This window comes from Squalius cephalus (genome assembly GCF_949319135.1).
Source record: "Squalius cephalus genome assembly, chromosome: 2".
NCBI classification, from domain to species: Eukaryota; Metazoa; Chordata; class Actinopteri; order Cypriniformes; family Leuciscidae; genus Squalius; species Squalius cephalus.
Window position 1 is genome coordinate 16,534,990 of NC_137123.1, and position 25,131 is coordinate 16,560,120.

The 25,131-nt window shown below is 39.7% G+C and overlaps 3 protein-coding genes across 6 annotated transcripts in view; 1 reads left to right on the forward strand and 2 right to left on the reverse strand.

Moving 5' to 3' along the window:
• Nucleotides 1-9,193, reverse strand: part of dcaf15 (DDB1 and CUL4 associated factor 15) — an 18,034-nt gene extending 8,841 nt beyond the window's left edge. Inside the window, exons 1-7 of one of the 2 annotated variants that reach the window (XM_079895304.1) lie at nucleotides 9,035-9,193; nucleotides 8,457-8,635; nucleotides 7,768-7,865; nucleotides 7,558-7,696; nucleotides 5,263-5,369; nucleotides 1,045-1,190; nucleotides 198-356 (exon numbers count right to left, since the gene is read on the reverse strand). In XM_079895304.1, coding sequence (XP_079751430.1) covers nucleotides 198-356; nucleotides 1,045-1,190; nucleotides 5,263-5,369; nucleotides 7,558-7,696; nucleotides 7,768-7,865; nucleotides 8,457-8,585 — 778 coding nt within the window. In that variant the 5' untranslated portion in view covers nucleotides 8,586-8,635; nucleotides 9,035-9,193. Of the gene's footprint in view, nucleotides 1-197; nucleotides 357-1,044; nucleotides 1,191-5,262; nucleotides 5,370-7,557; nucleotides 7,697-7,767; nucleotides 7,866-8,456; nucleotides 8,636-9,030 lie in introns of both variants that reach the window. The other variant, XM_079895303.1, reaches the window with a different exon arrangement.
• Nucleotides 9,194-9,207: 14 nt separating this feature from the next.
• smdt1b (single-pass membrane protein with aspartate-rich tail 1b) lies at nucleotides 9,208-10,284 on the forward strand. The gene is made up of 3 exons (XM_079895322.1): nucleotides 9,208-9,421; nucleotides 9,817-9,960; nucleotides 10,043-10,284. Exons 1-2 carry the CDS (start codon nucleotides 9,260-9,262, stop codon nucleotides 9,952-9,954), a joined length of 300 nt encoding a protein of 99 aa, XP_079751448.1. The 5' UTR covers nucleotides 9,208-9,259; the 3' UTR covers nucleotides 9,955-9,960; nucleotides 10,043-10,284.
• A 108-nt stretch (nucleotides 10,285-10,392) lies between these two features.
• On the reverse strand, nucleotides 10,393-24,923 carry triobpa (TRIO and F-actin binding protein a). Of its 3 annotated transcripts, none has more exons than XM_079895277.1 (14): nucleotides 24,335-24,923; nucleotides 23,448-23,619; nucleotides 22,112-22,189; nucleotides 21,323-21,355; nucleotides 20,942-21,010; nucleotides 20,648-20,737; nucleotides 20,454-20,563; nucleotides 18,945-19,389; nucleotides 17,577-17,805; nucleotides 16,871-16,970; nucleotides 15,205-15,364; nucleotides 13,438-13,551; nucleotides 10,926-11,012; nucleotides 10,393-10,779 (listed from the first exon to the last, which is right to left on the reverse strand). In XM_079895277.1, exons 1-14 carry the CDS (start codon nucleotides 24,460-24,462, stop codon nucleotides 10,615-10,617), a joined length of 1,980 nt encoding a protein of 659 aa, XP_079751403.1. In that variant the 5' UTR covers nucleotides 24,463-24,923; the 3' UTR covers nucleotides 10,393-10,614. The 3 variants fall into 3 exon arrangements, with proteins under 3 accessions (XP_079751403.1, XP_079751402.1, XP_079751404.1); XM_079895276.1 differs by having other exon boundaries at nucleotides 21,323-21,379; XM_079895278.1 differs by lacking the exons at nucleotides 22,112-22,189; nucleotides 23,448-23,619; nucleotides 24,335-24,923 and adding an exon at nucleotides 21,616-22,070 and having other exon boundaries at nucleotides 21,323-21,379.
• Nucleotides 24,924-25,131: the final 208 nt, after the last annotated feature.

Here is a 25,131-nt window from a genome sequence, read left to right on the forward strand (position 1 = left end):
GAGATGTGTGTGTACCTGGGCAGAGAGAGATGTGTGTGTACCTGGGCAGAGGGTGGTGTGTGTGTACCTGGGCAGAGGGAGGTGTGTGTGTACCTGGGCAGAGGGTGATGTGTGTGTACCTGGGCAGAGGGAGATGTGTGTGTACCTGGGCAGAGGGAGATGTGTGTGTACCTGGGCAGAGAGAGATGTGTGTGTACCTGGGCAGAGGGAGATGGCGCAGGCCACCAGAGAGTAGCTGGTGTTGAGCAGAATCACCTGGTCCTTCTTCAGCTGCAGCGCCGGCTGGAACGTTGGGAACGGATAAACCACTTGATAGCGAGCGTTCAGAACGTAACCGTGCTGCAGACACTCGCCACCTGAGGCGCAGACCAGAGAGAGCTGTTTAATCGCTTAATACGGTGTGTGTGTGTTCCTGTGCGTATGGTGGATACGGTGGACGTGGGACAGCACTGTTTGCAGCGGTCAGTAATACGGTGTGTGTGTGTGTGTGTGTGTGTACCTGTGTGTATGGTGGACACGGTGGACGTGGGACAGCACTGTTTGCAGCGGTCAGTAATACGGTGTGTGTGTGTGTGTGTGTGTGTACCTGTGTGTATGGTGGACACGGACCACGGTGGATGTGGGACAGCACTGTTTGCAGCGGTCAGTAATACGGTGTGTGTGTGTACCTGTGTGTATGGTGGACACGGACCACGGTGGACGTGGGACAGCACTGTTTGCAGCGGTCAGTAATACGGTGTGTGTGTGTGTGTGTGTGTGTGTACCTGTGTGTATGGTGGACACGGACCACGGTGGATGTGGGACAGCACTGTTTGCAGCGGTCAGTAATACGGTGTGTGTGTGTGTGTGTGTGTGTGTGTGTGTGTGTGTGTACCTGTGCGTATGGTGGACACGGTGGACGTGGGACAGCACTGTTTGCAGCGGTCAGTAATACGGTGTGTGTGTGTGTGTGTGTGTGTACCTGTGCGTATGGTGGACACGGTGGACGTGGGACAGCACTGTTTGCAGCGGTCAGTAATACGGTGTGTGTGTGTGTGTGTGTACCTGTGCGTATGGTGGACACGGTGGACGTGGGACAGCACTGTTTGCACGGCTGTGCAGGAGGCATTGAGGTGATGGTGATGTAGATGTCTCTGTTGTTCTCGTCACTCATCATCATGTTCATCAGGGCTGAACTGGAGCTGCGTGTGCTGACAGGTCACAGAGAGAACATGTTCACATAAACACTGACTACATTTCATTTGAATTTTAGTTCAAGTGCCCCTACTATGCTATTTTAATGTTTCCTAATTTTGTATTAATTCATGTAAACAGATTTACATGCACCCAAGGTAAAAAAATAACAAATGGCCCAGTCTGTTGTCATTAGTCTACTCTGCTCTGATTGGTCAGATGGCCCAGTCTGTTGTGATTGGTCTACTCTGCTCGGATTGGCCAGACGGCCCAGTCTGTTGTGATTGGTCTACTCTGCTCTGATTGGTCAGATGACCCAGTCTGTTGTGATTGGTCTACTGTGCTCTGATTGGTCAGATGACCCAGTCTGTTGTGATTGGTCTACTCTGCTCTGATTGGCCAGACGGCCCAGTCTGTTGTGATTGGTCTACTGTGCTCTGATTGGTCAGATGACCCAGTCTGTTGTGATTGGTCTACTCTGCTCTGATTGGTCAGATGGTCCAGTCTGTTGTGATTGGTCTACTCTGCTCTGATTGGTCAGACGGCCCAGTCTGTTGTGATTGGTCTACTCTGCTCTGATTGGTCAGATGGTCCAGTCTGTTGTGATTGGTCTACTCTGCTCTGATTGGTCAGATGGTCCAGTCTGATGTGATCGGTCTACTCTGCTCTGATTGGTCAGACGGCCCAGTCTGTTGTGATTGGTCTACTCTGCTCTGATTGGCCAGACGGCCCAGTCTGTTGTGATTGGTCTACTCTGCTCTGATTGGTCAGATGACCCAGTCTGTTGTGATTGGTCTACTGTGCTCTGATTGGTCAGATGACCCAGTCTGTTGTGATTGGTCTACTCTGCTCTGATTGGCCAGACGGCCCAGTCTGTTGTGATTGGTCTACTGTGCTCTGATTGGTCAGATGACCCAGTCTGTTGTGATTGGTCTACTCTGCTCTGATTGGTCAGACGGCCCAGTCTGTTGTGATTGGTCTACTCTGCTCTGATTGGTCAGATGACCCAGTCTGTTGTGATTGGTCTACTGTGCTCTGATTGGTCAGATGACCCACTCTGTTGTGATTGGTCTACTCTGCTCTGATTGGTCAGATGGTCCAGTCTGTTGTGATTGGTCTACTCTGCTCTGATTGGTCAGATGGTCCAGTCTGTTGTGATTGGTCTACTCAGCTCTGATTGGTCAGACGGCCCAGTCTGTTGTGATTGGTCTACTCTGCTCTGATTGGTCAGATGGTCCAGTCTGTTGTGATTGGTCTACTCTGCTCTGATTGGTCAGATGGTCCAGTCTGATGTGATCGGTCTACTCTGCTCTGATTGGTCAGACGGCCCAGTCTGTTGTGATTGGTCTACTCTGCTCTGATTGGCCAGACGGCCCAGTCTGTTGTGATTGGTCTACTCTGCTCTGATTGGTCAGATGACCCAGTCTGTTGTGATTGGTCTACTGTGCTCTGATTGGTCAGATGACCCAGTCTGTTGTGATTGGTCTACTCTGCTCTGATTGGCCAGACGGCCCAGTCTGTTGTGATTGGTCTACTCTGCTCTGATTGGTCAGATGACCCAGTCTGTTGTGATTGGTCTACTGTGCTCTGATTGGTCAGATGACCCAGTCTGTTGTGATTGGTCTACTCTGCTCTGATTGGTCAGATGGTCCAGTCTGTTGTGATTGGTCTACTCTGCTCTGATTGGTCAGATGACCCAGTCTGTTGTGATCGGTCTACTCTGCTCTGATTGGTCAGACGGCCCAGTCTGTTATGATTGATCTACTCTGCTCTGATTGGTCAGATGACCCAGTCTGTTGTGATTGGTCTACTCTGCTCTGATTGGTCAGATGGCCCAGTCTGTTGTGATTGGTCGACCGATTACAGAGCGTGTCGTTAATGAAACAATCGTTACCATATATGAATTCCAGATCCAGATCTTCCTCAGTCCTTTATACACAGTGATACAAACAGTAACAATGGTGTCGGTTTAAATGTATTAATTTGAGTCCTCATCCTTAGTTCTGGGACAGTTCTAAAATGGTTCAGGTCATACTTAGATGGGAGAGGTTATTATGCGAGTATAGGTGACCATAAGTCTGAGTGGACGCCCATGACATGCGGAGTCCCTCAAGGCTCAATTCTTGCGCCACTCCTGTTCAACCTGTACATGCTCCCAATGAGCAAAATAATGAGAAAGAACCAAATCTCTTACCACAGCTATGCAGACGACACACAGATCTACTTAGCCCTATCGCCTAATGATTACAGCCCCATTGACTCTCTGCTTCAATGCATTGATGAAGTCAACAGCTGGATGTGCCAAAACTTTCTACAGTTAAACAAAGACAAAACTGAAGTCATTGTGTTTGGAAACAAAGATGAAGTTCTCAAGGTGAACGCATACCTTCACTCTAAAGGTCAAACAACTAAAAATCAGGTCAAGAATCTTGGTGTGTCTTTAGAGTCAGACCTTAGTTTCAATAGTCATGTCAAAGCAATAACTAAATCAGCATACTATCATCTGAAAAATATTGCAAGAATTAGATGCTTTGTTTCCAGTCAAGACTTAGAAAAACTAGTGCATGCTTTCATCACCAGCAGGGTGGATTATTGTAATGGACTCCTCACTGGCCTTCCCAAAAAGACCATAAAACATTTGCAGCTCATACAGAACGCTGCAGCCAGGATTCTTAGCAGAACCAGAAAATATGATCATATCACACCAGTACTCAGGTCATTACACTGGCTGCCAGTTACTTATAGGATTGATTTTAAAGTATTATTACTAGTATATAAATCATTTAATGGCCTAGGACCTCAATACATTGCAGATATGCTCACGGAATACAAACCCAACAGATTACTCAGATCATTAGGATCACATCAGCTAGAAGTTCCAAGAGTTCACTCTAAGCAAGGAGAGTCTGCTTTTAGCTATTATGCCAGCCGCAGCTGGAACCAGCTTCCAGAGGAGATCAGATGTGCTCCTACATTAGTCACATTCAAATCCAGACTCAAAACGCATCTGTTTAACTTTGCATTTAATGAATGAGCACTGTGTCACTGTTTGTCCGACTGTTTATACTGTGTCTTATTTTAGTCTTTATTCTAAACTGTTTTAATTATTTTTAGTTCTTTCTCGTTTCTTTATTTTAAACTGTTCTTTATTCTAAACTGTTTTAATTATTTTTAGTTCTTTCTTGTTTCTTTATTTTAAACTGTTTTGTATATTCTTATTTCTTCTGATTATTTTTAATAGTATGTAAAGCACTTTGAATTACCATTGTGTATGAAATGTGCTATATAAATAAACTTGCCTTGCCTTGCCTTGCCTTAGTTTGGAAGAGCTGAAAAGTGGATTCGCAGAACTGAAAACAGCGTCTCTCGACACGTCGACAACACGAACCGAACTCTTCCAGTCTCAGCTACTTCTGCTTCGTTTGAGGCCAGCCGATGAAGACGATAGGCTGGCATTACGCAAATGTGTTACATTGTTACGTAGGTTCGAGCAGGAAGTGAGTTTGGCATTGCAGATGACTCGTTTTAGCAGTTCAGAATTTTCATATTTTAGTTTTTTAAAACAATAACTGAGACAATAACTTTATTTGTTGTGCACTTTGATCTTTAAAACTTTGCAGACCTTTTACATTCACAAACAGCTTTATTACACACTGCATGACAGGAGTGTGAGAAAAAGCATAACAGGGCACTTTAAATTATGTTGCATTATTATTTGCAGATTGATCTCCTTCCCCTGATCTCAGCCACATACAGAAAAAAAGGAAGAAACTAAAGCATAAGATGTACGTAGAAAGAAAGAAAGAAAGAAAGACCGTTTTTTTAAATGTCTATATAGGTTTTATTAATTTTTATTTCAGTTTTAGTTAAGTACATCAAGTTAAACTAAATGAAAATGAGAAATGTTGCTTTGACAACTAGGCCTAGCTGAAATAAAATAATTTGTTTATATTTTATTTCGGTTAATGATTGTTTTATTTCAAGTAACAAATTATTTATTTTTTTATGGCTTTAGCTTTAGTTAAACTAAATTCTTCCTAAAACAACCCTGCCACTGACCCAGCACAGAGGAGGAAGACAGACTCTTACTTAAAGCCGAAGACGACCAGCTTGGAATGATCATTGTGCCACTCGCAGACGGTCAGGTAGAGATCGGTGTAGATGTCCTCACCCGCAAACAAACGCACATGATGCACCTACAAAGAGAAGATAGATATGCTAGATGTGAAGAAGCCACAACTACAGACTGTTCAAAGAGTTAAACCCTCACTTAAATAAAATGTATTCTTTAATGTTTCTGAGGGGATTTCAGCCTTACATATATATACAGTGAGGAAAATAAGTATTTGAACACCCTGCTATTTTGCAAGTTCTCCCACTTAGAAATCATGGAGGGGTCTGAAATTGTCATCGTAGGTGCATGTCCACTGTGAGAGACATAATCTAAAAAAAAAAATCCAGAAATCACAATGTATGATTTTTTAACTATTTATTTGTATGATACAGCTGCAAATAAGTATTTGAACACCTGAGAAAATCAATGTTAATATTTGGTACAGTAGCCTTTGTTTGCAATTACAGAGGTCAAACGTTTCCTGTAGTTTTTCACCAGGTTTGCACACACTGCAGGAGGGATTTTGGCCCACTCCTCCACACAGATCTTCTCTAGATCAGTCAGGTTTCTGGGCTGTCGCTGAGAAACACGGAGTTTGAGCTCCCTCCAAAGATTCTCTATTGGGTTTAGGTCTGGAGACTGGCTAGGCCATGCCAGAACCTTGATATGCTTCTTACAGAGCCACTCCTTGGTTATCCTGGCTGTGTGCTTCGGGCCATTGTCATGTTGGAAGACCCAGCCTCGACCCATCTTCAATGCTCTAACTGAGGGAAGGAGGTTGTTCCCCAAAATCTCGCAATACATGGTCCCGGTCATCCTCTCCTTAATACAGTGCAGTCGCCCTGTCCCATGTGCAGAAAAACACCCTCAAAGCATGATGCTACCACCCCCATGCTTCACAGTAGGGATGGTGTTCTTGGGATGGTACTCATCATTCTTCTTCCTCCAAACACGTTTAGTGGAATTATGACCAAAAAGTTCTATTTTGGTCTCATCTGACCACATGACTTTCTCCCATGACTCCTCTGGATCATCCAAATGGTCATTGGCAAACTTAAGACGGGCCTTGACATGTGCTGGTTTAAGCAGGGGAACCTTCCGTGCCATGCATGATTTCAAACCATGACGTCTTAGTGTATTACCAACAGTAACCTTGAAAATGGTGGTCCCAGCTCTTTTCAGGTCATTGACCAGCTCCTCCCATGTAGTTCTGGGCTGATTTATCACCTTTCGTAGGATCATTGAGACCCCACGAGGTGAGATCTTGCATGGAGCCCCAGTCCGAGGGAGACTGACAGTCATGTTTAGCTTCTTCCATTTTCTAATGATTGCTCCACCAGTGGACCTTTTTTCACCAAGCTACTTGCCAATTTCCCCGTAGCCCTTTCCAGCCTTGTGGAGGTGTACAATTTTGTCTCTAGTGTCTTTGGACAGCTCTTTGGTCTTGGCCATGTTAGTAGTTGGATTCTTACTGATTGTATGGGGTGGACAGGTGTCTTTATGCAGCTAACGACCTCAAACAGGTGCATCTAATTTAGGATAATAAATGGAGTGGAGGTGGACATTTTAAAGGCAGACTAACAGGTCTTTGAGGGTCAGAATTCTAGCTGATAGACAGGTGTTCAAATACTTATTTGCAGCTGTATCATACAAATAAATAGTTAAAAAATCATATATTGTGATTTCTGGATTTTTTTTTTTAGATTATGTCTCTCACAGTGGACATGCACCTACGATGACAATTTCAGACCCCTCCATGATTTCCAAGTGGGAGAACTTGCAAAATAGCAGGGTGTTCAAATACTTATTTTCCTCACTGTATATATATATATATATATATATATACACATTAGGTCTACGATTTTTTTTGTGATCATATAGCAAATGCCACACGAGTCACAAAGTTTGTATAAATGTAAAAAAAATTATCTCAAAAAAATGACCAAAGTCGGCATAAAACAGAAGTTGCGGAAGTCTTTTCTTCACTATTGTGAAGTATAATTTTCACAAAGTACATGTTTCACAGTTTCTGGAACAAGAACAAATGTAGGGTGGGACTTGATTTTATTGATAGGGAATTGATTGGTTTGCTATTGGGGGATCTCATTTGAGTAAACATGCCAGTAAACACGTCAAGTAAGTTAATTTGATTAAAGATTGCGAGGGAACTGATAAATAATTTATAATGAATACTATGATATTCCATTAAAAATATTTTGATTTCATGGAGACTTTAAAGCTCTGACAGACTCAGCGAGCGGATGTTTTACCTGTTTGAGGCGGCTGTGCAGGTTAAACTCCCACCAGTACAGGTGATACGTGTAGAAGGAGAAGTCATCATCCTCTCCACAGTCACTGGTGTAGGACAGCACGTACCGCCCGCATTTGGTGAAGCCCAGGAAGATGTGCCTGTGATAGCAGAGAGACGGATCAGACACAGCATTCACATCGCTCCGCCACAGATCGCATGTTCTCCTCACCCTGCTCTGAGGAACTCCTCGCTGACGATGGTCTTCAGCGGGACACAGACACGAGGAGGGAGTTTTCGGAAGAGCCGCTGAGAGAGCTGCCCATTCAGCTAAAAGACAGACAGACGCATGAGCCATAACTACAGTTAAATGAGCTTTAAGACTGACAAAGCTACTTAATCAAGGGTGTCATTGCTAAATATCAAGACCATGATAGTTATGATAACCTGTTAAAATCATCTTTGCACTGAACTCAATCTGGCTGAGGCATTTCTACCATTCATTCATGTTAAAAAATTACATTTTTCATTAAATGAGACGGGGTTGAGGACAGAGACTGTTATTTCAATGTTAATGATAGATGTCAGTGCAAAACAATTAATAATAAGTTACTTCTGTTATGATAATTGATGGACATCTCAATCATGACAGATTCCTATAAACATGACCATTGATTGTTGTTGTAACTGCCCCAAAGAACCATGTACTGCTGCAAAGGAATATTTTTATTGCTTTTTTGTAGATGTGCCCATTCATATCTTCACATACACAAATATTGAACTCTGATAGACACATAAAGGCGTTGAATGAGGCTACAGCTAAACATGCTAATAACATACACATTATTATCTACGTTGTGCTGTTGAAACATTTCACGCAACAAATGCGACATTTGGACCAACTTTCCTCTCTCTACCTACCCGTCCTCGCGTGAGGAGTTTGATGATGTGATCTTTGTGTTTTCTCTGGTGTTTTTGTTTGTTGTCATCTTTCTCAGATTTCGAGCTGGGCGCCATTTTTGATTTTTGCCAGTTCTTTGGATTTGCCATCAGTCCAGCCCGAGCAGCTCGCCGATTGGCTCTGCCTTCTCCAATGAGAGCTTTGATTGGTCACAAAAGCCGTCAATCAAAGAAATGAGGGCGGGTTATTTGCTACGTTCTGGCTCTGAACATTTTTCAACCAATCAACCACTGTCATTTTTGTTTACGTATTCACTGTGGAAAAATAATTGTTTGTAAATGAAGTTACATTTTATGTAGTTTCTAATTAGTCATCTAATCACAACATTATAATGTCAAAGTCGTCTCAATCGATTCATACTGCAGTTAATTAAAATGTTCATATTCTATTTTTATTTTTACATGATCACTTTCAAGTACACTTTAATAGTTAACATGTATATAAATAACTATCATGCTTTATCATTTCGAGCTTTATCATACACCAAGGAGGACCTTGACCTGGCGGGTGTGTCTCTAGTGAAAAAAAGGATACATACATGAATGGCTGTATCACCCTCCATCCCATTTAGTCATTCAAATGAATAGAGTCGTTGTCGTTTAAGCTTTATTGACATTATTGACATCAATTCAGTCGATTTTTTTTTATTTTATTTTTTGCTGAGTTCAGTAAACACGGGAGCGCATAGTTACTCCTCCCCCTAATTATAAATCAAAAGGAGGCGGGCCCACTGGGCGTGTCTCTGAAGCGCACAAACGGAAACATGGCGTCGTTGGTGGCTCGTCTCTCTCGAGCATTTGTCTTTAGAAATACAGCAACACTGAGCCGCAACACTGGTCCAAAATCGGTGAATGCGACAGGACTGACTCTCAGCCGAACCGTCGTGACATCCGCAACGGGAAGAGTCCTTCCTAAACCAGTTAAGGTGAGTTTATACATGTGTAAGCAGTACAGCTGGAGGCTCCCAAAGATACGTAAGAATCAGGGTAGGGCTTCTTGCTAGCCAATGAAAAATAAGAATGGCTTGACTGACATGACTGATGGCCAATCATATTGCTGCAGCGGCACATATTTTATCAAACGAGGAAGTGTACTTCGTGTACGGCTGTTTCTAAAAATCAATTATTTATATGTCAGTTTATCGACTGTGTTTTCCGTGTACCGTACACAAAATGTTTTTTTAAATTAATATTTTAAACGCCAAATGATTAATTGGGAAGGTTTCAATATGCACAAATATTATTATTATTATTATTATTATTATTATTATTATTATTACTTTAGGGTATAATTGGATACACTTCTGTAATATTTCTCCAGGTCCCGTTCGGTCTGACCCGCATGTTTATAGTGGTGATTCCGTTCCTCTATGTTGGTAATCTGATCAGTAAAAATTTCGCTGCTCTTCTGGAGGAACATGAGATCTTCGTCCCAGATGATGATGATGATGATGACTGAGCGAAGGTAGACTAATATCTTTATATTGTGTTATGTGTCACTATTATATTGTGTGTATGTGGTTGCAGATGTTTATGTTCTTGTGCAGGTTTCACTCCAGCGGTCTGCAGATCATCTGAGAGGTGCCGGATGCAGATGAACAGGATATATATTTATGCAATAATAAAGCTTGTCAACACACTCTAGTGTTCAAATTACTACATTACACTAAACATGTCCAGAAACCAACGTTTAATGCTATTTTTAGGTTTCAAAACATTGTTTACAATATGATTTGAGGCTGCCCTCATTAATAGCCTCTCTTCTATTTAATAAATTGATTGAATGTTATTTGATGGTTGTGTTTTGGTTATATATGTAATGTAATATAAATATGTGTGTGTGTGAGTGAGTGTTTTATTGGACTCTACATTAAGATTCATACATTTTCACACACTTAGAAAGTCCGACAGAGGCATTTTTATTGTGTTTAACTTAAAATACATCTTGCTTTAAGAATATGGAATATTTATTAATTTTTAGCACCATTGTCATTTCTAAAGAGTATGATTTTTAAGTTAACCAAGAAAAGACCTCCACATAATAACACAATCTCTTGTATACACATGAGCAAATCCGATGCATCCCAATGTTACGCTGATGTTTCCATCTGGTGTGTTCTCATTGGCCGGTTCTGCTGTTGCCGAGGAGACGCCCCTCCTCCAGCGCAGCATCAGTGAGTTTGAGGTGTTCTTTAAGTGCATTGATGTCTCTCTCACTGCGACCCCTTAATTCACTCAGCTCCACATACACCTCCTTATAGCGCTCGCTCAGCGCTTCATTCTCCTGCAGGCACACACAACAACATTACTATCAACAATCAATTATTCATGGCCGAATACATCAATCTAAAAGTTACATAGTTCAATTTTTTCTCTGTAATAATAAGCGTGAATAATGGATAGAACATTGACTTAATGCTGAATTTGTACCTTAGTTAGAGTTTGGACCTCTTTCCTGAGACAGCTGATCTCCTTGTGAAGATAATCCACCTCACTCTCCTTCACTTTCAGCAACATCTACAGATGGATATGACAGAATGACTATACTAAACCATTTCTCCAATTCTGATACAAAAAATCATACATTTTTTACTTCATATTAATCAAGAATCTACATTTTGTTCTTGTAAAAATTAATTTGTCACACTATTAGAGCAAAAAAAAGGAAATAGTGACCAGTCACAGCACCTAAAATATAATCGTTCCCTTATTTATAATTATATATATATATATATACACTACTGGTCAAAAGTTTTAGATCGGTAAGATTTTTAATCTTTTTAAAAGAAGTCTCTTCTGCTCACCAAGGCCGCATTTATTTGATTAAAAATACAAACAAAAACAGTCATATTATGAAATATTATTACAATTTAAAATAGCTGTTTTCTATGTGAATATATAGTTAAATGTAATTTATTCCTGTGATCAAAGCTGAATTTTCAGCATCATTACTCCAGTCTTCAGTGTCACATGATCCTTCAGAAATCACTCTAATATGATGATTTGATGCTCAAGAAACATTTATCATTATTATCAGTGTTGAAAACAGTTTTTTACATTTTTATTTCATGATGCTTTGATGAATAGTATGTTCAAAAGAACAACATTTATCTGAAATCTAAAGCTTTTGTAACATTAAACACTACCATTCAAAAGTTTGGGGTAAGTAAGAATTTAAATTTTATTTTTGGGGGAAATAAATAAAATAAATCAATACTTTTATTCATCAAGGATGAGTTAAACTGATCAAGAGTTACAGTAAAGACATTTATAATGTTAGAAAATATTCTATTTTAAATAAATGCTGTTCTTTTGAACTTTCTATTCATCAAAGAATTTTGAAAAAAATTGTACACAACTGTTTTCAACATTGAAAATAATAATGAATGTTTTTAAGCATACAATCATCATATTAGAGTGATTTCTGAAGGATCATGTGACACTGAAGACTGGAGTAATGATGCTGAAAATTCAGCTTTGATCACAGGAATAAATTACATTTTAATATATATTAAAATAGAAAACAGTTATTTTAAATGGTCATAATATTTCACAATAATGCTGTTTTTTTATTATTGTTTTTTATCAACTTTTGACCAGTAGTGTATATATATATATATGGAGCAATGTCAATATTATTTGTCAGCAACACCCAAACCAGTTTTGTCATTAATAATTTATAAACCACGATACTAATTAAGGATTTGCAAAATAATAATTGGTTAATTTACTCGTATGATCGCTAGATGGCAGCATTTGTCCACAGATCACGCACATCACATGCCCCGCCCCTGATGATGTCATCCACCTCTCTAAACTCCAATACAAGCCAAACTACACACTATGTTTACAGTATGTTTATATGTTCTGAATCACAGTAATGCAAAGTGGAGTGGAATCCCAGGTTATTAAATGCATTTCCCCAAATCTGACATATAATAAGGAGTCTAGGTTTGGCTGATGGTTAGAATGGTCAATTAGCCCCTGCTGGTTGATGTCATAATTACACCATCTGGACCCTAAAGCACCTTCAATCTCACCCCTCAAACTTAAAAAGTGATGTTCTTCTAATGTTTGGAGAACTTCTGATTCCTGAACACCCCAGAAAGTGCCGAGGACTTTTAATCAGGGTTATCTGAAAGAGGAAGTTGGGTCAAAGGTGACAGCCATGAGGAAAGAGACCTCTTTTGAATATTTATTTCCTCCTAAATGCATTATATAGGAATATAATTTCACTTACAATCTGGGATTTATTAGTATTTTTTTGTGGATTAATCATGTAGTGGATCATTTTCGGACACAAAATGGAGGATTACAGTATTTGGTGCCATCAACGCTTGTGTGTTTTTTCCTCACCTATTTTTGCATCTTTTTGATGGATAGTGAATTGACTTGTTTGTTATTGATTATTCTTTGCGTACAGTATCTAATATACGACTAAACCAGTGTTGGGCATCTAACAACAGTCTTTTGAGTTTTAGTAACTTTTGATATATTAGCAAATTTCTTACAATAACATCAATTTATCTACTCTGCCTTATTTCATTACACTAAGTTCAAAAGTTTGGGGTCGGTAAGATTTTTTAAAAATGTTTCTGAAAGAGTCACTTCTGCTCATCAAGAATGCATTTATTTGGTCAAAAATACAGTAAAAAAAACAGTAATACTGTGAAAATATTTTCTAATTCACAATAAGTGTTTTCTATGTGAATATAGTGTAAAATGTCATTTATTCCTGTGATCAAAGCTGAATTTTACTCCAGTCTTCAGTGTCACATGATCCTTCAGAAATCACTCTGATATGACCCCAAACTTTTGAACAGTAGTGAATATTTACATGATTTGCATGCCGATTTAATTTGCATTCATTAGAATATTCTAATATACTTCTCTCTGAATTATCATGAATCCATAATCTGCGGGTCGAAGGTCAGAGCCTCACCTCTAATTCGGAGGTGCTCCTTTCGTAGCTGCCGAGGGGAACAACTCCTGACCTTTGACCTGTGATGAAGGATCGCATGAGACTTATCTCCTCCGTCAGACGCGTCTGCAGTTCCTGTGTGTACAGGAAGAGGAAATGTGATTTTGACACATCCAAGCTAAAAACCACACAAGAAGCCTTGCTCATTCACACACTGACAGTGAGGCGAACATTTGTGTTTCATGCATTTGTTTGGTGACAATAACTCAAGACTAGCGTAAGCAAACTAGTGCTAGCAAACTCACACCGACAGTCAGTCACTTCTCTTCTGAGAACAATGAAACAGGATGCTGTGTGTTGAGACATATCATGTGCTGTTGCCACTGTTGCCTTGGCTTTTGGCTTGCTTAGTTGGGGACATTTAATATTCAACAACATTATTGATCTGCCTTACTTAGGGTGGACGATGACGCAATTTTCTTCTAGAAACAAACTTTTGTTGTATTATTTTCATGTTATCAATGTAAAGCTGCTTTGATACAATCTGTTTTGTAAAAAGACTATATAAATAAAGGTGACTTGACTTGACATATCACACACGCTGAAATCAGTCGCTCTTTCCCTCTGAATAACTGATGTGTGTTGAAAATTTAAAGGTGCTCTGTGTTAGATTTCAATATATGACATGATGATTGAGTCACAGGATGAAATGTGATGTCTAAATTATCGCGTCACACCTGAATGCCTACTTTTTGAGTAAGGAAGGTAAAGAGATGTTAAAATATCACCATAATATACAGAAACAACTAGGTTGTTTCAGCATTTTAATCAGCCCAAGTGTGAATAATGACTGTACATTCATTTTGCATGCATTTTGTTTACCATGAAAGAATAAATGCTTGCCAGCCTTCACTGTACAAACGTTTGGGGTCAGTTAGATGTTTTTTTCTTTTCTTTTTTTCCAGAAATTAATACTTTTATTCAGCAAGGATGCATTAAATTGATCAAAAGTGTCAGTAAAAACATTTATAATGTAATATTTATAATACAATTATAATATTTTTTTCTGATTCATATGAATTCTGTTCTTTTGAATTTTTTTATTCATCAAAGAATCCTCAATATTGATGATAATCATAATGTTTCTTGAGCATCAAATCATCATATTAGAGTGATTTCTGAAGGATCATGTGACACCGAAGACTGGAGTAATGATGCTGAAAATTCAGCTTTGATCAGGAATAAATGACATTTTAACATATATTCACATAGAAAACACCTATTTTAAATTGTAATAATATTTCACAATATTACTGTTTTTACTGTATTTTTGATCAAATAAATGCAGCCTTGCTGAACATGATACGTCTTTCAAAAACTTAAAAACTTACCGACCCCAAACTTTTGAACACTATTGTACATTTCCCATCATTCTTTGTAGCAACGTGTGACTGATAAAATACATAAAGCATCAGTTACACATACTAGAAGTAAAAAAAGCTTCCTGTGTTTGTCAGAAAAGTAAAAACAGTCCATTTTAGTTTAACCAAAATCATGTCATAATTATGATTTCCTCGTATCTGCGAACGTCCCAGGAAGACTACGTTTTTTGGTCCAGTTAGTCTCAGATCCGGGTTGGATCCTCACCAATGTGTGTATCATGGATTATTTTATTGGCTTATCTGAAATTTGGGGACTCTAGAAGTTTAAATGTTAGTTTCACATGGTGTATTGTGTATCTACCACTGGAAAAATGCTTAAAACAGCCTCATTCCACTTCCGGTCTACCTGGTTCTCCTGGCGGAGCTGCTCCATCTCTCTCTCCTTCTGTCGGATCGCTCCGACTCGCTCCTCAGTGCTGCTCTGGACGCGGTTGAGCTCCACACACTGCTGGGAATAGCGCTCGGACAGGCCGTCCAGCTCCCGCTGCAGAGAGAGCGACTCGTGGCTGATGGACACACAGACCCAGTCACTGATTCACTGATTCACTGCAGTGGACTGATTGATTGGACGAGTGATCAATCTATTCTTGTCAATCAAACACCTGACACTTTTCAGAGTAAATGTGTTCAGAGTCTCTGAGGCGCGAGAGAAGAATCACGGCACAGATGAGAACTCGTGTACAGTATTAATTATTGACACGGGATTCCCTTGAGAATATCACCAAGATGTATAATATTTGACAAGATGTTGGGGTTTTCTAGCATGCAACACACTCTCAATGGTCTTTTTAGACCATTTCAAACTCTTCAAAGATGCCTGTGCTGAATCCAACACAGCAAACATCCAGTATTTCAATAAACTGTTCCATTTCAAACAAAGACTATTATTTCATATGGTACAGGGTTAAATCAGACGGATTACTGAATAGAAAGTGTTTGTGAACATGCATAAAATCTGACGAACACTGTGAGTGTAGTTGGTAGGGGTTGAAGGATTTTTTTAAAGTCAACATTTATTTGAAAAAAGTCGAGTCGACTTCAACTAGTCGCTGATGATGTCATTAATTAACAAATAAGCCTGAACCTCAAGCTGAGACTCGAACACGGGTCGCCTTGTGCACAGATATGGCGCTCCTACATTTTTATCAGTTCATTTGTCTTTGGGTCGTTATATTTCGTCAGATTTCTGCTCGTTCTAACTCAGAAACAGATTAAGTAGCACAGTAAAGATTACATTTATATGAATGTATTAGTTAGAGAGTGTTTGGAACGACACGAGGGAGAGTAATTACTGACAGAAATTTCATTTTTGGGTGAACTAACCCTTTAACTTACGTGTACAATTAACTGTTAAAAACGTGCATTCACCCGATCAATTTTGAGCATCCAGATGGTATAATCAGACATATCTTGTGGAGCGCTCTCAGAGTATTATGCATTTATTTGTCATTTTAACTGAAACAGAGCGTAAAAGTGGACTTCAAAGATTTCTTATCTTGCTGTGCCCACTATAGGCCATGATCAGCACCTAGTCAACTTCAAACTTAAAGCATCATGGCAGATTATTAAAGTCGACTAGATGACTAGTAGTTGGCGGGTGCCAGTGTTTCGTATGGCCTGTGTTCGGCCAATCAGCGTATCCTTACGTCACTTATGGTTCCTATAGTGCTGGGTTAGACACTGAATTAGGAGCTGATTTATTCCCTTCAAAGGACATTCTTATAACTAAAATTGTTCCCAGTTCCTGCAGTCCAAACGCGCCAAAAAGCAGGTACTTGCGTCAATAGTCAAAAGTATGAAAACATTCCTCCGGTGCAAAAGCCTCTTATTTTGCAAAGGATTATGTTGCTAAACAGGTGTATAGTGGATTTTCAACATGTTTTCTGCCAAGTTCAGCGTGCTACGCACCACAAAAATGTGCTCAGAGCAGTTTTGGTGGTGTTTCCTTGTGAGACTGTGCAGGTTGTGCACATTTGATTGAGTGTTATGATGCGAGTAAAGTGTGGACGTACAGTTGTTGTTTGATCGAGGGGTCTGTTGGCTCTCCTCCTCCTCCATGAACCTTCAGTCTCTCAATCTCGTCTTGGTGAGATTTCCTCAGAGCCTCCATAGCTGCATGAATAAAGATGAAAAGTATTAGCATTTGAAATGAACATACTAAATTCTCACCCATTCGTACATCAAAATTACTCAATTTAAGCACTAGATTTTTTTTTGGGATGGTCACCAGGACACTACTGTTGAAAGTAGGGATGCACGGTATATCGGCCACCGTATTGGTATCGGCCTGATGAGAATATTTGGCTGATATATTAATGTATGATTTCCTTCAGCTGAGACACTTCAGATGCGCACTGTCCGCCATGATGGTTTTGAATTGCTTGAAATATGATTGGAATCACTTCAAAAAAAGGTGAAAAGGCTACATAAAATCACAATGAGAACATCATTATAATTGTGTGCTTGGGACATGGATTTTAATGGTGAAACTTTTGTTTTTGTAATCAGGCTCTCAAAAATGATACACAAATTTGGATTTAGATTTATCGGCCAATATATCGGTTATTGGTATCGGCTAAAAATGTTCATATCGGTGCCTCCCTAGTTGAAAGTTTGGGGTTTTTCAATGTTTTTGAAAGAAGTATCTTCTGCTCACCATCTTTTGTAACATTATAAATTATTTCAGAATAATTTGTCTGTTTTGTGGCCCATACTGACCTTGAACAGTGTTTTTGGCTTCCTCTTGCAGCAGTCTCTGTTTGTCTCTCTCCATCTCTCTGCGTTCTCTCTCGTGCTCGTTGTGTATCTCAGCCATTCTCTCTCTGTGCTCTCTCTCCATCTGCTCCAGTCTCAGAGCGCAGGGCGTGTCAGGACCGCAGAGACCCCCGACACCGGCCGCCACACGGACCTCGCGAAGAGACTCGATCTGCTGCCTCAGAGACACCACCTGACCAATGCAATGCATCGAGATCACACACATGAAGATGGTGCATACTAAACGTTGCTGGACTAACAAGGACACAGTGGAAAGAGTACAAAAAAATTGTACTTAAGTAAAAGTATTGCTACTTCAAAAATAATTTACTTGAGTACAAGTAGAAGTACTGGAAAATGAATTACACCTCAGCCTTGATCTAGAATGTGTTTTACATCTTTGTACCCACTTTGGCGAGAAAATGTATACTTCTGTTGTCCCTTCTGTTAATATGTGGATGAATTTTCTCTCCATTAGAAAAACTAACTTGTGACTTACGCCGGAGGTCTAATGATTTCTGGCGTATTTGATCCCCTCTTTTATGTATGTTGAATGTCTTTATTTCTTGACTCTTGTTTGTTTGTTTTTTTTGCTATAACTCTTCACACGATCCTTGAACTACCAGTTGATGGATGACTGTATATGCCGCCATGAAACATCTGTACCACGGTTTTTATATTATTATTTGTATTATTTAACTATAAAAACAATTCTTCAAAAAAATATATAAAAAAAGAAATACTGGAAAATAATATGACTCAAGTAAGAGTAAATAAGTAGTTTGCTGAAAAACTACTCAAGTTACTACAGTACAAAGTACTTATATATTATATAAGTATATTGTATATTGTTCTATATTGTTCTATTTTTATCCAAAATGAGGCGATGTTAGCAATATGGAGCGCTAAATGCGCATGTCATTTCTGTTTCATTCCTACGAAGTTGAATACATTATTTTTTATTCAACTCAAGTAAAAGTAAAAGTACCACAATTAAAATTTTTAACTATTAAAAATCTACTCTAACGTACTGTAACGAAAGTATTTGTAATTAGTTACGGTTACACTTTATTTTAAGGTATCTGTGTTACAGTGTAAATATATATTTAAATATTGAGTAATAATAATTAACTACATGTACTTACTATAGGGTTAGGGTAGGATTAGGTTTTGGTTGAGGGTTAATTGCATGTAATTATGCATAATTTACTGTTATTACTATGGTAAGTACTTGTAACAAATGTGACAACGACACTGTAAAATACTTTCCACCTCTGCAAGGACGTTGCCTAAATCCCATTACTACATCAACCATGATACACACACACACACCTCTCGCTGAAGCACCTCATTTGTCGCTAGTGGATTCTGGGAACCAACAGGTGACTTGTTCAATCCGATTGGAAGCTGCTCAAAGTCGGCCCACTTTCTCTCGATGTCCGGCACCGTCTGAGTTTTGGGAACCTGAGGCTTAGTCGGGATCACTGGAGTGGCTCCTTTCTTCAACTCCACCTTTTCCCAGGGGTCCTCGCCCTCCCTGTCGGATATTCCCTCCTGGAACCACTTGGTTCGGTCCTCCAGACGTCTTTCTTGATCTCGGTCACGGCCCTCGCCCGCCTCCCTTCGATTGGTCAAAGGTGAGGATGTCATGTCGGTGTGATCTTGACATGGACCAGCAACATCTGACCCTGGGTCATGGGGTGCGGGAGAGGTTCGGGATGGTGCATTCTGGGAACTGGAGTTCTCTCTGTCGCTGATGTCACTGTTGTCTGGGTGTCTGAGAACAGAGAGAGAAATCAACTTCCTGATTACAAGGAAACAGAAACCCGAGTCAAACCTCAAACCAGTTCCACTTGGACATGAATAATGGTTATTTCACTTTTAAAAAGTCCAAGTCCCCCTGTGGTGAAAATCAAGCTTTTAATGTTGTTTAGTCTATGTGGTGTTTTTAATATGCTTTAAGACAAACCATGTGTAAATTCATAAGTCGACACCATTGCTGAGTATTTTCTCCTTAAAACTGCAGTGAACCAAAGACAGTCTCAAAAACACGGTTTGAAATCGCTGGTGTTTCTGACGTCACAAACTACCTTGAAACCAATCAGATCAACGTGTGATCCTCAACAAGTGGATCTCTGAGCTGGAGTGAGTGAGTGGAGGCGGGGCTCATTTGCATATTTTTCATTTACTAAATGAGGCAAAGGAGTTACATTCAAGCTATTTTAAGGCATGACAAAAAAAAATCAAAGAAAAAACGTTTAAATGTGTAAATTTGGTGATCAAAGATGAGTTTTAAGGGATAGAATTATTGACTACAGGGGGACTTTAATATAGCAATGTTTTATTATGGATATTTGATATGTTTTGAATATCCAAATACATTCTCTATGGGTGAATATCACAAAAACATGAACCTGAAATCAAATGAAAAAAAAAAAAAAACAGAAATTGTATTTAGCACAAAGATTAAGTCTAAGATTTTGTTGTATTATTATATTTCTTTTTCATAGAGATTAAGAAATATTAAGCCAAATTTTACATTCTGACATTATTTTCATGACAATGAACCATAATTTCCCCGCCCCTCCCCAAAATCTCATTGCTGGAAATCCAGCTATTTTACTTTTAAGACTGTTTGTAATTCTCATTATTCATTTTAAATGCTCTGTCAATGATTATTTAGATTTGCTTTGCGTACATCGTGGCACACATCATTGTGTATTATAATATAGCTTAATTGTCATTAAAATTACACCTCTAAAAATAGTATTTATTGTCTTAACGTGAAATGTATCCCTAATTGATTCTCTGCATTTTTTATCCCCCTCAGTTTGATCATACTGTATGCTTCCAGCTGAATCCCTGAAGGAGATTCTCCTCCTCAGCGTGTCGATCCAGTTCCTCCTGATCCTGGAGGTCATCGCTGACAGGCTCACCAGTCCATCGCGCATCTGCACACCAGTCAGAGAGATTCGGGACACATTAGGAATATTCTTGAGTTTTGGCCTCTAAAAACGTTTGTGACAAGTTCTCACATGCAGCTGAAGTCCATAGTTTTTGTCGGCATCATATTCCTCCACTTGCAGACAGTGACGTAAATAAATCTCACCATCTGCCTCATCTCTCTACCAAAGTGAAAAACAAACAGAATTCAGGATAGTTATTATTATTAGTATCAATTATCTGCCATGCCTATTCAGATAATGCTCTCAGATACTATTACAAATATAGTGCTCTCAGTTCCATTTACACATTTGACCATGTTCATGTTTATTTCCTCAAGCGTTATCTGTACAGTCTTTAGTTAATAATCACCGACGGTCGCTCACCTCTTCAGCTCCAGAGTCTCTATAGTATCTCAGTTCTGAATCGGTGATCACAAACCAGTGCTTCCTCCACTGCAAGTTAAACAGAAGTATGTCAAACATCTATATGTATTAACTCAAACAAAGCAAAATCTCTCTGAACCTTTCTCGACATTAAGATTTTAGGTAAATATAAGAGAAAGTATTCTGTAAATTAGTATTCTCTTCACTATGTTTAATCATGTTTAAAAAGCCTTCCAGTGTGACAAAAAAATGCCATAAAACAATTACAAATTAGGGGGAAATTATTAAGTGTTTAAATAGGAAGTCACATAGACAGATCGGACGGTCATGCAACATCATTCAAAGGATCAAGTTCAAAGAAAGCAGACCTGACATGCTTACCTCTTCATCTTCGTCCAGCAAATACATCCATCCCTTTTTACAGTTCAGAAGGTCAAGCTTATAGAAAACAGAAGCAGTTGCGTTAAAACAAGTGAATGCATAAGCAATTCGATGTGTATAATAAACTCAACATCTCCAGTTACAGTATGAATCTTTCAGAGCAACAGTGTGACATTCCAGAACACAGTAATCCTGAGCACGAGACATTCCAGTCGCGCGCGCGAGGAAGGGTGAGCGCGTGAATGAATCATTTACAAGTATTTCAACAATTACATACATTTTTAAAGACTTACCGACATGGGTATCCGGTTGTTGGCATGAAATAGGGAAGAAACTGGTTTAGTTGCTTAATTCTAGCTAGTACGTTGTGTCATCAAACTGCGTATTTGCACTTGTGAATTAAATAAATAAAAATTCGCGCTAATTTAAATGGTTGCCGCACTTAGGCTTATTAAACCATCATAAATACAAACACGTTAAATTATCCCTGCGTGACTAGACAAGCATCTCTAACAGCTGGTCACGTGACCACAAGCTTCCGCGAACTTGCAGCTCGCGGTTTGACACTTTACCACTACACTACAGCTTCTCTCAGTGTAATATAAGCTTCAAATCCTCTCATAACTTCACTAAAACGTCTGTATCTAGCGCTAAATATAATGTTATTTCTGTCTAGTAGCTCAAACGTGCGGTTTCGTCCGTCCTGCGAGCATAAACACCTGCTTCTGGACTAGAAACTGAATACCTCAGTGTTGGTAAACGAGAGGCGGTGACTGTAGGTGACTTTACCTGCATCTGAGGGGGCTGTTCTGGACCTTTGTGTCCTCCGTTTACCATCCTAATGTTCTCTGCTTTTTTACTGGACCTCTGAGAACATATTCAGAGAGATACTGACTCAGTACTAATATAAACTATATTTATTTATTTATTTTCTTGAGGAATCATTGTTGTGGGAGGTTGGCAGGACATTGCTATGTGTTTGCAACTTTGTGTAGGTGTTCTTGGTGTTTTTTAGTGTGTTGCTATGCAGTTATTAGGTTCTGGGTGGTTGCTCGGTTCCCAGCAAGCAATTTTGTGCTTAAAAGACGTCTAATAGCCATCCAGACACACAGCACAGACGTCTAGGATAAAACAAGGCACAAATTGGGCTGTCAGTGAAAACTGAATAGACGTCTAAACCATAGCCCAAGAATAAACTAGTCATCAATTAGATAAGAATGAAGAAATGAAACCAAACACATTGTAATCACTGTTTACTTTCCTTACATGATGGAATATCATTCCGCAAGTTATTTTGGCAAAAACGACATGTAACCAAATTCAAGTTTATTTTGGCTAGAAGCTTTTGGCTACTCATAGCCGGACTATATCGGGTCTCTAACCTAGATGGTGAAATGATTGCTTGCTGGGTTGTTACATACCGACCCACACCAAAATCTCTTTAGTATTCCACTATCAAATATGTCTCAGATTTCAGTGCAAGTCTATTGGGATTTCTTAAGTATGATGCTGCAGATAATAAATAATAATAAAATATTTTTAGCGCCTTTCAGAAAACTCAAGGTCGCTTTACAATAAAGTACAAACAAATAAACATGACATAGAAACATGACATAGAAACGATACAAATAAACTGAGATGGATAACATAATAGATAGAGGTACATATACATAAAAATCAGATCATAGAGTCAGGGGTCAGGGAAACAAGTAGCAAAAAGATATGTTTTAAGGTGGGTTTTGAAATCGTGTAATGATGAAAGGTCGCGGATGTGTTGGGGAATAGAGTTGGGGCAGTGGTACAAAAAGCCCTTCCACCAAACGATGATAGTTTGTGCCTACGGATCGTCAACAGACTGGTATCGGAAGATCTAAGTATGCGAACTGGGGAGTAGGTATGGATGAGATCAGAAATATAGTTGGGGGCAAGACCATGGAGTGCTTTGAATGTGATAAGGAGTATCTTATATTGAATGCAAAAGCGAACGGGTAGCCAATGAAGTCTGCGTAAAATCGGAGTAATGTGGGAAGATTTCTTTGTGTATGTGAGGAAGATTCAGCAGAGTAGACAGTGAAATGAAAACAATGAGAAAAGGAAGTGTGTGAAACTTTGTGAACTCCAGCACCTGTGAATGGCCTGATGTAGTGCTGTTGGTCTTTGATGATGACCTTCCTATTTCTTTGTCTGGACGTCTCCGCTCTTTCTCTCTGCGGTCTCTTCCTCTTTCTCTTTCTCGTCCTCTGCCTCGCTCTTCTGAAACCTCATTCTCATCATCACCATATCTCCCATCCCCATAGCTTTAGCCACAGAAAGAAGAGGCAAATTTTACTGACAGGGTTTCCTCTCTCTCTCTCTCTCTCTCTCTCTCTCTCTCTCTCTTTCTCTCTCATATTCATGTTTTATATAATTTTTTTTGGGCCAGCTAAAATGGCAATTTGGTTTTCACGTAAAGGAAAATTGAATGATGGTGGATCAACTGATGCGTTTACAGTGTTAAAGGGGTTAATATAGTGTTATCAATATAGTGTTTAGCTATTACAAGTTGGTTAATGACTTGGATGTTTTCAGATGTAAATGAGGCATAAACAACTGTATTTGCGATGTTGACCCTGATGGGTGTCTTCAAATTTATGCATGAGTGAAGTTTGATTGTAAAGTTTGTATTTTTTTTATTTTTTTATTTAGAAACAAGTGTTGTGTTTCTAAGATGCTATTTCACGTCTTGAGACTCTGTTTTTAAATCCATTGCGCTCCTTCTAGCTGCTTTTGTTAATGTTATATCTTTCATTTTTTTGTAAATCTCTCTCTCTCTCTCTCTCTCTCTCTCTCTCATGCCCCTTTGCCACTGAAATGGTGTTGGTGCTTTCTCAGAACCAGTCTGTATTTTCACTGGCTTGAGAGCTGAAAGACGATGTACAGGGTGATATTAGGCATGATCTGCTCTGGCTTCGGCACCGGCACCATGTCAGCGGTAAAGCGGTATCGCTCTCCCTCTCTCTTTAAACCTCTGACCTGTGTTGGTTGTCTCTGCGTGGGCTCCTGCTCTGCGGTCTCCTCCTCACTACTATTGCTTCTTCTTCCTCAGGGTACAGCTTCGATCGGGGAATATCTGCTATGATCACATAGTCCTCAATGGTCATCTCTGGAACTGCTGGTTGGCTGGAAGACCTGGTGTTTTCGGAGAGAATTAGCGCCTCCAAGCCCCGCCTGATGTTGCTTCTGCTCCGATCAGTGACCGGCTTTTCCGTCTCTGCAATTAAGGCTTGGGATTTGGGCAAATCAGGGGTAGGAACTGGATTCCGACTCCGCCTTGATTGGGAGATATTTGGTGTTGATGCAGGTGAAGTTGGGCTTAGAGGAGAGTGGGTGGAGCTTATAGGTGAGTGGGTGGGGCTAGGATGAGAGTGGGTGTGGCTTCGATGAGAGTGGGCGGGGCTTCGTGATTGACGCGAATCAGATCTGGACTGTTTTTCTGAGGTGTACACGCCATTCCTGCGATTTTTATTTTTTGAATTGCTTTTTAAAGTGCCATGTTCATCATAATCTCGACAAGGTGTTGAAGTACCAGTACTGTTAAAACCACTATTTCTGCTGTTGCGACTAGTATAACCACCATTATTTCGACTTCGAGTTACTTCACGATTGCCTCCGGTTGGAGAGAAATCCCTGCTGTTGTAGCCAGTATTGCGACCACCACCACTCTTTCGACTGCTGCGACCGCTGTGGTTGCGTTCGTTATAATCGCCGTCGATTTCCATATCAGAATGTAAACTTTTTGACCAGCTGTTCCTTTCTTCGGAGGCGTCTGA